We start from the raw sequence: 13,841 nt of genomic DNA, 5'->3' as shown, positions 1-13,841 counted from the left end.
AGGTGAAGCGGGGTGGGTAACATGGTGTTTTAAAAGGCACAGCAGACACAATTTGTCTATTGCTTCATATGAATAACTAATTAATAATGAGACTTCTTTATTAGCTTGTATACTCAGCCTGTGCTTAACTCATTTTTACTGAACTGTTACAGAAGCAAATACTTTGGTGACTTTTTTTTTTTTTTGTAGTTGCCAATATTCTAAGTGAAATGAATTCCAGCAGAAATACGCAGTGAATGGATGTGTTCTGTTCCATATTTTTTTTCTTACCTGGACAAAGTGGGTGGGTCTGTCTGTGTGAGGTGGGACAGCTGGGAGGGGACAGTTTGTCTTTCTGGCATAAGAAAAGGTAGTGATAGTGCCAGGTACACATCTTTCGAGTTTCTATAAAATTCTTCCCTGCTTTGGTTTTTCACCTAGTACAATGTTGCCAGTTTTATGAGTTGTTCATGTTTCAAACTAAGTAAATAGTGTGGCCATTTTTGACAACCGCAGCTAAACACACAGCTCAAAACAGTGGTTGTTTACCTGCTGCACTTTGTTACCTCACTTACGTAATGGTTTTAAATAATACTGTCCTCAAACATTTCCTGTGTGGGGTTTTTCTCCTCCCTGGGTTCAATAACCTGGACTGTAAACTTTCCCTCCTAAAGGTCCAGCAGAGTTTGGAGAAAATTGCAAAACTTGAACAAGAAAAAGAACACTGGATGTTGGAGGCCCAGCTAGCTAAAATAAAGCTAGAGAAAGAAAACCAAAAACTGAAGAACTCTCTTACTGGACATTTAACTGAAACTATCCAGGAGCGTTCAGTTTTGCCAAATATAGCAGAACAAAAGAAGGAAACCACAGAAAAGAGTCTGAAGGAACCTATTAAGAGCACCAGTCTGGTGAGTAACCTTTCCCTTCAATAGAGAAAATCCACTTTCTTTAGTAGCAGTGCTGTTTGATCAGTGGAACACTAAAAATGAAAGCCTTTTGACTGTATTGAAAAGCATTCACTCTTGGGGTCCTTGTATTTGCAAAGCTGCTTGCAAATTCTTTCTGCAGAGTTTGGCACTTCTTAGGTTTTGAGACTTTGTTTGCTGCCTTTAGTATTGTGAAGATATTTTTTGTAGTTCTGTACTTGTGTAACTGAGGGGGAAATAACAGGTGTTAACCTCCTGATTTGCCTATAGTTAGGAAACCTTGCAAGTGGTGTGTATCTCAGTTGGGCCCATATTTCCAGTACTTTTATTCATCTCTAGGCATGTTAAAGCAAATGGAAGTAGGTAGGTAGTGTTTGTAAATGGATTTGAAGACTTATTAGGGTTAGTTTGGGTTCAGCAATTGCTTTTGGATGTAGTATGTGTTCTTTCCTTGCTCTTCTGGGTTGGTAAATGGCATTTTCCTGTTTACTGTACATATTTAAAATGAACTGGCCTTTCCCCTGAATTCCACATCTGAAGTGGCTTAGTGGTATTAACAGGAATGTCATCTGTAAGAAATAATCAATCTACTCAGCATTCAATAGAATGCTTTCTCTTTGGTTTCTTTTTTTTTTTTGTCCTCCCCACTTACCTAGTCCAGAGTAAAAATAACCAGTGGATTGTTTTGAAATCCTCAATTTTGAAGTAAACTGGCATCTTAAGTTTTTGATCCTCTATTTGAGTCCTTAGGAATTTGAAGAGAGTGTTACTCACAGGTCAACATATTGTATGAATATTTCCCATAAACATAAATTTCTAGTCCTGTTGAGATCAAGGGGGAAAAAAGCCCCTTTGATTATGAAGATACTCTTTCATGAAACCAGGTATTGGCTTACACTGCTCCTGTAGAGTTTTATCAGTACTTACTAGTCAGAGGGGAAAGGAAGGAATTTGGAAGGTATTCAAGACATCCAGGTTGGCTTTCCTTCCTCTTAAACACGACCAGTAATGTTTCAGTGTGCTAATGTGGCTCTGAATTAGTTTCATATGATCAAACTGTTGCATAACTGTACGAGCCCAGCTGCATCTTGTTGCTTTTATTGCCTTTTCCTTGTGTACCTCATAAGACAGGAGATATATTTTTGAGAGTTTGTGTCATGTTTAATTCTGTTTAAGGCACTGATGTAACCACTCTTGTTTATGTTGCAGGTGGAAGTACTTAAGTTTGATTTCAGTTTGAACGGTTGTAAGATTGTTTAAATTTAAAGTCCTTCTATGACTGAAACCAAAATGCATACCAAATGGTATCTATTATTTTGCAGTTCTCATTAAGTGTATTTTTTATCTTGTTCTAGATTGGAATGTTGACTGTAACTACTGATAATGAAAAGGTAATCTGTTTCAAGCATTATTAAAGTCCATCTGTTAAATGATTCAATTCTGATTCTACTAAACTTATTCCACAGGTCTAATTACCAAGAATAGCCCTGTATAATGACACAAGTCAACCATGTAGTCTTTATATACTAAATGGTCAAATTTCTAGAATCCATGTGTTCCTTAATTTTCTTCTTCTGATACTAACTGTTACTTGGCCCATGTAAGCATTTTGGAGCAGTGTGAACTGAAGTTGGGGTATGCTCTCTGTAATTTGAGGAAGGCACTGGTCTGTCTGTGCCTCAATAGCCCAAACTGCATTCCAAGCCTCAATTCTTAACCCTCAAGGAACGGCTCAAGCTGCATAAAAGACCCTAGCTGCAGTGCCTGGGGTACAGAGCAGAGGTCACCCTGAAACAAACCTCCAGCCAGCCCTCAGACTAAATGTTAACTCTTTATTTAGCCCTGCTATAATGTAACACGTGATTCAGCAGGGACTTCTGAGAGTAAGGCTGACTGCTTTTCCTTTTCTGATATCACAGGGACCTGATGCAGTGTAATTCACTCCTCCTTGTCTTCTGAAAGGGGGAGGGGGCTAGATAATAACTGACACAAGTTCTCAAAGGCTTCTGCACAGTGCTGAACTTGAAGATAATTACAAATCATGTGAAAGCTGACTCCAGTGGGTTAGTTTGTAAACCACTGAGTTCTTGGGCTTTTTTATATTTTCTTTTTTTAATTTTGAATGTCTAAAGAAACTTTTGGAACATGCAACATTAGTAAAAGTTAGACTTTTGTATGCTTCTGAAATAAAGTTATGTGAAGGAATTCTTCCTTGTTGGGAAGAGGCAGTAAGTTTTCCTGTAGGTGAAAGTTGTTCACTTCTGCAGTGGATTTTTATCTTCATCACACACTTGATATATTAAAGCAAGTTAAATTCTTGCCTCTTCAGTCAGCTCATTGTCATGTAAGGAAATCTGACATTAAGAGTCCCCGTTAGAGTGACAAATCGCAGGGTGGCCTGCTGTAATTTGTCTTTTGTGTTTGGGGAATTTGATACTTTGATACTGGTAGAGCAGCCAGGCCTCAGAAGGAAAGAAGAAAGAAGTCTGTATAGAGACAATGTTGTGATTCAGGTATTCAGTCTACTGAACATAAACCGCTTAAATTTTTCTTTGCCAGGCTCCAGATGTTGAGTCTCGTGAAGACCTGATAAAAACTCACTACATGGCCAGGATAGCAGAGCTGACCTCTCACCTGCAGCTTGCTGACAGCAAATCAGTGCACTTCCACGCTGAGGTGAGCATGCAGGCAATGACAGTAAATCTCTTTTTGAGCTTCCCACAGGCAAGTGCTATGATAGTGAGTTTCAATATGTGGAGCATAATGTTTTATAAAACTCTGCTCCTGGAATATTTTTGATTGTGGTCTAGCATACATAAAAACGTATATTGTAAAAGAGCTTTTTATGTTCAATAAATCCTTTGATAGCCTTGTCTTGGCTGTATTAAGAAATATAATGTGTGTCATGTATAGGTTTGTTCATATAAGCTGAAGCAGCTTGCTTTAGTTACCAAGGAAGTTTTGACTTAATTTTATAGTGTTGCTGATGTCATTCAAAAATATTTCAGTGTATTATGAAGTGATGGAAACAGCTCTCCTGAGAAAATTGGTTCTTAGACGTAAGTTATGCGGCAAGACTGAACAAGATGATTCATTGTATCTATGGTTTCCTTTTCATTTTAAGTCATGAGGGAACTTTTCTTGAAAGTGGTGGCTGTTTTGATTTGTGTAATAAACGATGTGGAATAAACTAAAGCTCCAGGTTAACAGAGGAAATCCTCTTAAATATTTTTTTTTAATAGAAGATGATGTAGTATGGAGGAACCATATTTTCTGTGGTATTTGAGCCTTGTGTGAAGTGAGTTTGTATTGCTTTTTACTTATGAGAAGTTTTGTAGCAGTTACGAGAAAAATATGATATTTAGAGGACTGGCAATATGGTAGATCTGTAAAATAAAACATTGAATGTTAGCTATTCCATTGCCTCTGCATTTAAAAATGAACACAAGCTCTGAGTTTCTTGAAATCCAAGTATCACAGAAAGATGAAAAAGTCCAAGGCAACCACTTAAGGATGCCACAAGGCAATACTCTGGAACTGACTTTGATCTCTTGTACCCTCCCTGTCCTGTTCTTGGTAGTGTCGAGCACTTGCCAAAAGACTTTCTTTGGCAGAGAAGTCCAAGGAATCTCTCACGGAAGAGTTGAAGCTCGCCAGTCAAAACATCACCAGATTACAGGCAAGTAAATTGTTCTGTAATGTAATAGATGAATTTTGTAATCATGTATATGGGAAAGTTGGAGGAGAAAAATTACAACCATCTAGCTTGGCCATACCATTACTAAGTCCTGAGTTGTGGAATATAGGAACTCTAGTGGTATGTAGAAAAGAGCCTTAAATCATCCACTTTAAAGCCCAGGTATAAAGTTGAAGTGGAACATGCTTCCTAGAAAAGGTTACAGTAGGCAAACATGTGTTTTAGCACATTTGATATCAAGGATTTTCATGAAAATGAGATAGTTGTAATGTCAAAAGGGGTGGTTGTATGACTGATTTCAGATGATACAAGGAATTCTTAATCCTTTCTTGCACCCTGGCCTGAAAGTTCTAAAAAATGCCAGGTTGGTTTGTACTTTTTAATATAGGTACTTTAATATTAAGCAAAGATAGTTTTGGGCTAATCTTTAAGAAGCTGTTGTTAACAAAAATCAACTCTTACACCATCCTGTGAGTGTTCTGTCCCTTTGTTCTTCTCCTCCACACAGCTGAGAAAAGAACCTGTAGTACAATAAAGTATAAATAAATACACAATTCATAAATTCCTTCACATTTTCTTTACATTTATTTAATATCATTATTGTTCATCTGTCTGTGGTGGTGAGTTCCACAGTTGCTCCATACCAGGCCGTGAACATAATGTTAGAAACTTCAAACTGTCGTGCCCATGGACAATCCTTTTTAAACACTTTTTTTGATTTGTTCCTTTAAGAAATTCCACAATCAATGTTGAACTCAGCATGAGATGTTAATTTCCAACTGCATATTAAACTTCCTAGGAAAGATAGCAGGCACACACCTTTTGTACATTTAATAGTCTGCATAATACTGAATAACAGGCTTGTTTAGGTTGGAAGGGTCCTCTGAAGGTGATTTGTCCCCCTCCCTTGGTCAGAGAGGAGTGAGTTCAGATCAAGCTGTGGAAGTGGATATTTCCTATACATCCATGCTGGTCTTCTGCCACAGTCACTCCATGTCTTAGGCATTGGATTGTTCCTCGTTCTGTTCTTGGTCATTCAGCTTTCCTGGGCCCCTGTAACATCCAGGGCAGTTTCACCTGGGGCCTTTCCAAGCAGACCTTGAAAGAAGCCAGAATCTACTCTCCTTGGGACTAGGGTTGCTGTAATTCTACTGTTCATCTTGCTTCCCTCAGGAACCTAAATTCCGCTAACTCATGGTAGCTGCAGCCAAGGCTGCCATTGGCTTTCACATTCCTGACCAGCTTTTCCTTATTTGTAAGTAACAGGTTCAGCAGAGAGCATCTATTGGTCCCACTGATCACTGGTACCAAGCAGTTCTTTGCCACACTCAAGACAACTTCTCAGATGCTTATGTTCCACCTTGCTGCCCTTCCAGGATGTGTCAGAGTAATTAAAATCCCTAATGAAGATCAGGGTCTGTGCATGGGAGATTTTTATCTGCTTGTAGCAGATGCCTGTCATGTCACTCTATTGTTCTCCTGTGATCCCTACTTTTGAGATCTTAATAATTTTCAAGCCACTCCTTCAAACAGAGCAAGATTTTTTCCCTTCTGTCCTTCCTGAAGTGTGTGTATCCCTTCATTGCTGTGTTCTAGTCATGCACACTATGCCCCCATGTCTCTGTAATCCCAGAGAGATCATAGCTCTCTCTAGCTAGGTGTGGAGTGGTGATTCCTTCAGCTTTGGGTGCCATGTCTGTTCTTCTGCAGGCCATGCTTTAACCCTATAAACATTACTTGTTTCTTGGCTGGAAGCAGTGGTGGAAAACTTAGCTCTTACTCTTTTATGTAAGCCATAAAAAGTGTGTATGTGTGGCAGGGAAATCTAAAGGAAGCAACACAAAAATAAAGGGAACAAACCATACATGAGACTTAAGGTAAAAGTAAAGTAGCTGTTGACTTCTTTGGTTTCTTGTTTTTTGGTTTTTTTTTTAGCTGAATTGCACACACTCAGCATCAAAAGTGGAGCTTACTAAGTGGAGGTGGAAGTGTGCTGCTTTGCCAAATGTCACTAATACTGAGCCAGGGCCTCTGGTTATTTTATTTTCCCCCTAGGATGAATTGATGACAACAAAGAGGAGCTACGAGGACCAGTTAAGCATGATGAGTGACCATCTGTGCAGTATGAATGAAACCTTGACTAAGCAAAGGGAAGAGATTGATACACTAAAGATGACCAGTAAGGTGAGCTGGCAGTGCTGACACAGGGCCCTGGCTGCAGCTGGGGGTGTGAGGGTTACATTTGGTGTTCCTGCAGGACTGCCCTTGGACAAACCAGTTCATGAGCTGTAATTCTTACACTGAGCCAGCTGGAAAGAAAACTCCAAACTTCCTTCTTCAAGTTCCAATGAAACAAAAATTCTTGCTAAGTGTACACGTGTGGGAAAGAACAAGCTCTTCGTGTCACTGCCTCACATTAAGTTCTCAAAGTGTATCCTCTGATGGCAGATCACACCATTTTTTTGTTTGAATGTGGTGAAAATGGAGCTATTTGTAAATCTAGCTGGTGAGGCTGTGTGGTTACAATTAAGTTCTGGGTAGAAGTGTCCCTTCTGCACTGCTTTTGCTTGCAGCATACTCTGTCCTTGGCAGCTGGTCTCTTTCTCTGTTTTATTTCCATTTTCTAGCTCATCTGTCCCTCATGTAGGAATGAAAAAATTGCAACTTGTATTCTTCTGTGAGCTTAAATTTTTTACCAGGCAAGGAGTCTACCCACTTACCAGAAACAGATTTTTAATTTACCTAATGATGAAAAATGCAGGAGTCTTCTTTTCTGAGCAGCCAGTGATTAAAATCCTATTCTGATGCTGCTAGGGAGAAAAAGATGTTGTGAAGGCCTTGGCCTTTTGCTTGTCTGACTGTGAAATGAATAAATTATCATTATTCTCCTTAATTGTGGGATGCATGGAAGCAAGTGTCACCGAAGGATTAAAAAAATAAAAATAATAATAAAAAAATCTATGTTCTGATTAAAGATCCCATGATGGTGATTTTTATTTTTTAGAGTAAACTCTTCCCCCTGCTTTTCTTCAGATTTCTGAATGTTTTAACTTGACATTGTATTCTTTAAAATTACTTTGTTGTGTATAAGCCATTGTGTGTCCAGAAGGAAGCTCTTGGCTGCATACCCAACATAGCACTTAATGTTTTTGTAAAATGTTTTATGGAATTTCTCACTTGCCATACTTCGAAGACTCGAATTGGTACTCTGTCTGAGGGACCTCAGAATCACAACAGAAGCCACACAGGTTTTCAAATGTTACCAAATGGAGATTCAGTTGAAATCCAAATGATGCAGTTAAAGCCCTTATCACTTGGAGAGAATTGTTGGTTGGATTCAAAACAAATGTTATCTTCAGGAAATAGGAGGACTGAGAATTGCCAGCAAGTAACTATTGTACAAAACTTTATTTTAAGCTCCGCATTTCCTTTGTGGAATTACTGCAGGTCAAATGTGAGTTGGCTAGCTGTTGAACAAACTCTGTTTTGAATTAGGAATAATCTGCACAATCTGAATTAAAATAAAATTTATTTTGGGAAGAAACCCAATATGATGGGGGATTGATTTTTAATTTGATGCAGTTATTCTACAAGAATTTATTTGGAGTAGCACCTGAAGGTGCATTATGATTTGACTTGCCTTCGCTGCCCTTACAATGTTAGTGGTATTAATACAATTGAATGTCTTGGGGTGTCTCTCAAATGTCTTTCACAGGTTTCAGTTATAGTAAGGAACTGTTCTGCTTATTTGAGATATTTGGTACTTGGCCCTGTTGTGTTTATAGAAATAGAAGAATTTTCAGAGCAAACATCAGTCTGTCAAAATTAGAGGTCTGTGGACTGTTTATTTTCAGTCTGACTGTACCTTGTTTGCTGTAGGCATAAATTATCAGACATCAGATTTTGTATGTTACCTGTCTAGATTTCCTTACCTGATAATGTTCTCTTTGTTTGTTTCTTGTTGCAGGGAAATTCTAAAAAGAACAAAAATCGATAGTTTACAGCTGAGTCTTTGGAAGCTGCTGCTGCACAGGATGCAGATAGTGACCATTCATTATCCAGTTCCTGTTTGTTCCAGGAAGCAGAGGCTGGTATTGGGTCTAGTAAAAACTGAATTGGTGCTGTAAATGGCTTTTAAAATATTTAGAACTTGTAACAGATAAAATAGACCTTAATGTTGGCTCTAAAACAGGAAATACACACACTATGGATAATTTATATAGTAATTACCTTCAGTTTTTACTGTGCACTTTTTAAAACCAGGTTTTGATTTCATGTAACAACTTCAGATTTTGTATATTTTCAAATATGTTTCTGCATTAACAAGTTTGGATTGGTGCAGTAGGTGTCTGTTTTTGAGTTCTACACGTAATGATCAGCACATGTACATTCCATTACTTGTTAATAACAGTTTAAAAATGAATTTGGAGACTTTTTGGCTGTGCAAGCTGTGCAGTTACTGTAAATGTATTACTCCTTTTCTCAGCCCTCTAGAATTAATTGGAATTGTGGTTTGAAATGATTTTTACAAATTCACCAAGTAAATGGGATCATTGTTAGACTGCAGCAGTGGAAACCTTTCCTGCTTGTATCTGGCACTTTGGATTTTGAGGTAAAGAGCACAAATAGCTGAATTGGGCTACTTCAGTGAAATTGTTTTAAGCCATTTCTGTAACATTTTGTTTACACATGTATGTATATATATATATATATATAGGTTGAAATAGCTGTTTAAGGCTAGAGGAAACTGAGATTGTCATTTGCCCCAAAAAGAGTGAAACAATGTGTGTAGAATAGATCAGCTTATTGTGCTCTCTTACAGTAAAGAAGAAATATGTAGAAGATTTAAACACTGAATTTGCAAAAGGTCTTAATGGAATTGAGTTGTGATGGATTCACTGGGGAGGATTCACATGGCTTTTGCTGTGTTTTCAGAAGTTTGTGAACTTAAGGCCTCTAAGATTTTAAATTTTCTTTTCCAAGTGAAATTTAATATCACAAGTTTTCACAGCATTGATTTGTTGTTAGGGGGTGAGATTTGTTTGTGTTAGGTTGGGGTTTGTTTTGGTTTTTTGGTTGCATTTTTTTGGTTGGTTGTTTTTTTGTTTTTTTTTTTAAATCAGATGCAGTGCTGCTCCACACTTTCCACACCAATCTTTTGTTCCATAATTTCCATGATGGCACTTATTTGTCCCACAAGGTTTACTCTGATATCAGATGTGTTGAAATGTATTATCAGTATGTAATAATAAAATCAACCACATGAAACCAGCTTGACTTTTTCCTTCCTTCTGGCTATGCCCAGGTTGCAGAGTGTGACACTGTGGCGAGGTGTTCCAGCTGTTGCTGGTGGAGTAGTTACACCAGCCTAGGTGCTCTCAGTGCTTCCCTTTGTTCTGATAGTTCTTCCTTTCAGAAGTGCAAAATAGAAGTGGTTGTGAAAGGGAGAGGACACGGGGAGAGCCTGCAGGGTTTCTTATTGATGTTGAATTAAGAGCTGTGTGCTGGTGCTAATGAGGGTTGGGAAGTGTTGGCTGTCTCTCCAGCCGTTTCATGGAAGCAGATACAGCTTCAACTGTTTCGTTTAGGATTGGGAAGCTAATTGCTTTCTTCCAGTTCTTTTGAAGCTGCCTTTTCTGAGAACTTTCATCTTGCACTGAAGGTACTAATCCACTTATTTTAATTCTCTGAATCAAATCACTGAACTGATACTACTTTCACCAATACTGCTTTTCATAGGTTGCTTCATTTAGAAAAATATTTTGCTTAGGCTAGTTTTTACATGTCTGAATAAAAATAACTCACTAAGCAGTAACCATGCTCAAGAAAAGATAATTCTGATCACTTAAGCTGCCTTCAGTTTTTCAAGGAAATGTTTTGAGTAAATTCTAGACAAATGTAAACTATCAATACCCAAATCTAAAATCTGGCAAAAGAAATTTAAATCAGTATTTTGGTTACTGCTCTGGTAGTGCTGTAAGGGGCCACAGGACATTGCATTTAACTCAGTGGCATTAGAAACTGGATCAAGTGGAAATACCAACTCCTTGTGCTTATTATTTCCTAACCAGATGATGCTGAATCTTTCTCAAAATCTTAAATGCTGTTAAATGTCTAAATGGCTACTGCAAAAGGCTTTTCTGTTAAAAACCTGAAGCCTTTTTTCAACATTGCAGCCAAAATTCATTTTTGAGGCAAAGTTTTACAGAAAAATTATTTTGAATTACTTTGCAATGGTATCTGGAGAGCATCAATGTGCAAAATTTGGACAAGGAAATTTTTCTAAAAGAATTAATCTTCAAAAATGTACAGGGTGAATGTTTGCCTTCTAGGTGGTTCATTTGGCAAAACTGGTGAGAAAGTGTTGTAAAGTATAAAAATCTTCAGCACAATACAGTGTGAAACCGGGGCTGAAGAAAAGCCTGAGCATCAGTTACCCTTTTTAATGACAGTTCAGTATGGCACACAAGTTTGTAAAGCATTTTTTGAGTGCTTAATTTATTCTTACATATTGTTGGGTGCCTCATGAATAATCTCTCACTCTCAGGTTAAAGTGGCTAATTCAGAAAACACAGCACTATTTTAATGGTTTTAATTGGATTTTCAAAAAATCCTTCTGAGCTTTGTTTTAAAGCTATACTAACATGTTCAAGGCTTTCAAAATGTTCAGCTGTCCTAGATTTCTGAAAGCGCATCCCCACATTCTGTGTGTTCAAAATAAATATCTGCTGTAATCAGGCATCCATTTAACTTCAAGGTTATCCTCTTAAGAACTACTGCTTCATCAGTTTGAAACTGCCCAAGAAGCACCAAAGCCATTGTCTATTTTAAAAGGCCTTAAGCTCCTGGAGGTCAGAGATTTCCTTGCCTGAAAGCTTAACTTCTGAAACAGGAATCTTAGGCTGTTGTTATAAGCTGTGCAAGGGTGCATCTCATTGCTGTTTGAACAATGATTATTTCAAATTGCTGCATCTGTGATTCAAACAGCAATCAGCTAAAGTGTTGGTTTAAAGTTGGTGGTGTTTGTCATGTCTCTTGTTAATCCCTTCAGCTTCATTCTGAACCAGTTCAACATTTCATGGTATGATGGTGCCAGATCTCGGTGGATGTAAAATATCCAGGCTGGAACAGTTTGTTTCCCTACCTTCAGCTGTTCATATGGTTATTTTCCCTTTTACCCAAGTAATTTCTAATTTGAATGTATAATCCTGCTGCTCCACCTTCCCTTGCTGGCAGATGAAGTTTTGGTGTGAAGGTCTTTAGCCTGGCATGTTTCCTGGATGCTGCCTTCACTGTTCAATGACTCCAAAACACCGATTTGCTCCGGCTTGCAAGGCATCAATTGCAAACAGGAAAGGAAATAAACTTTGTATACACACAGTGCCTATCAGGAGAAGGGAGAAGTTATTTACTGGCTTGGCTGAGCAGTGTCAAGGCTGTGGGGTTTTTTTTAATAGTGTAAATCCAATGATATATTAAACTTTGGAGAACCATCTGGCCCAGTAAATTGGGCAAACCTGTTGTTTAATACAGTCTGTATGTAAGGTAATTTGAGAGCACTATCTTAGCAACAGCAGGGTCATAATAAAAACAAAGCTTAGTGCAGTAAAAAATTGTAATTGCTGCCAGAGGTCTGATTACTTCCTCCCATGAAGGCTGGATGCCGCTCTAAGAATGCTTGTTCTGTCTTACTCTGCATTTTCTGCCTCTGTCACTACCTGCAGTTTTGCTTGGCTGTGAATTCAAACCATGTTTGTTTAGGAAGAGGCCATTTTTTCCCAAATTCCTGAATATTTCCTTTGATCAGAGTTAAAAACTTTAATTGCAGTTGTGCCTGCAGTGCTGCCAGCTTGGCAGAGGGGGACAGAGAAGAGCTTTGGGGGACCTTTAAAGCAGGGCCTGAGCGGGTGTGAACTGTAGCACATGGAAACTTGCCTGGGGCAGCACTCATTGTCTGCCTCTGCTGTGTGTGTAGGCAGCCTTAGACACGTCAGTGCTCATTCAGAATCACCCAGCTCCCTACAGAGACAAATACTCGAATTGCTGCTGTGCTGAGCTGCAAAAAAAATCAATTTTTGATTCTCCGTGAGCTTAATTTGCAGAGCAAGACACCCTACTAAGAGTCCTAAAAGAATTCTGGTTATAAACTTCTTGCATGGAAATAAATTGCAGAGATAGCAGTAGAAAGCATAATTTATCTGTTTTAGCACTGATTCATACTGTGAGTCTAAAACTTTCTAAGCTGATGAGGTTTTAACTACAGAAGAAGCCTTTGAACCCCAGGCCTGGTATCAAAACTGTGCTTGTGGTCTCCCATAAACAACAGGGCTTTTTCCTGGGAAGAGTTAAACCCACGATGCTTGAGAGTGCAGGTAATTTCCAATTATTTTAGGCACTAGGGATTCTTTCATGAATTGACTTGGCATCTAGTCCGTGGTGGCATGTAGCTTCCTGCAGGCTCTGTCTGTATAAAGTCCTTTGCTTCTGGAACGAGTGTGAGAACACCTTACATCACCACACACACCCTGCTCTGCCCCAGACACAGCCTTCGTCCTTGCCTGCTCTCCCTTAAAGCTTCAAGTTTCTTTTCTCTTGGATTTGAAATGCTTCCTTTTGTGCTTGAATAGTGAATGCAGAACACTGTATCCAAGAAGGATCATTTTAATGAAGTTATGAGCTTGAAAAGGTCGGAACTGAGAATTTCAGTGCAGTTTCATTAACTGCAGCCTTTGGCATAGGGAACAGCTGTAATCCCAGAACTGGTGCTGCACCTCTTCTGTGCCTTATCCTTAGTGACTTCTGAATTATCTGTACCATGTGCAGGGTGGGATAGAAAATATGAACCTGAAGAGGCACAATCAACTTGACCAAAAGCTTCTTCAGAAGTCTGGAAACAAGTTTCTGTTAGGTTACTGATCTAGCCTATGAGCTCAGGAACATTTGAAGCCAACAAGGACTCAATTTCTCACAAAAAGGACATTAAAATGCTAAATTTCTATAATCAATTTATATGTAATCAATATGCATCATTTAAATAGTGAATGTGATAAGCTTGTAAGTTTTTAATAAAAATTGTACTCTATGAAAGATGGATTCATTTAATGCGAGGAGAATTTGACTTTTCAAAACAAATGCATATTAGCTAAGATGAACTTTTGCAGAGATTTCTTTCTGAAATAAAAGCAAAGCAGTAGAGGAAGGAGTTAAAATAAGTCTAGAAACAAGTGTTTTTCTGACTC

General features: G+C 38.4%; 1 protein-coding gene across 2 annotated transcripts in view; it reads left to right on the top strand.

The window, feature by feature from the left end:
* The window catches only part of PPP1R21 (protein phosphatase 1 regulatory subunit 21), a 31,709-nt gene extending 21,836 nt beyond the window's left edge, over positions 1-9,873 (top strand). For both annotated transcript variants that reach the window (XM_023922963.2, XM_086878998.1), the window contains exons 17-22: positions 654-887; positions 2,261-2,296; positions 3,465-3,581; positions 4,486-4,584; positions 6,658-6,786; positions 8,570-9,873. In XM_023922963.2, the coding sequence (XP_023778731.2) occupies positions 654-887; positions 2,261-2,296; positions 3,465-3,581; positions 4,486-4,584; positions 6,658-6,786; positions 8,570-8,599 (645 nt within the window). In that variant the 3' untranslated portion in view covers positions 8,600-9,873. The remainder of the gene's footprint in view (positions 1-653; positions 888-2,260; positions 2,297-3,464; positions 3,582-4,485; positions 4,585-6,657; positions 6,787-8,569) is intronic.
* The last annotated feature ends 3,968 nt before the right edge of the window (positions 9,874-13,841 follow it).

This window comes from Cyanistes caeruleus, chromosome 2 (assembly GCF_971803275.1).
Source record: "Cyanistes caeruleus chromosome 2, bCyaCae1.hap1.1, whole genome shotgun sequence".
NCBI classification, from domain to species: Eukaryota; Metazoa; Chordata; class Aves; order Passeriformes; family Paridae; genus Cyanistes; species Cyanistes caeruleus.
Note: the sequence above shows the minus strand (reverse complement) of the source record. Positions and strands in the feature narration are given on the sequence as shown.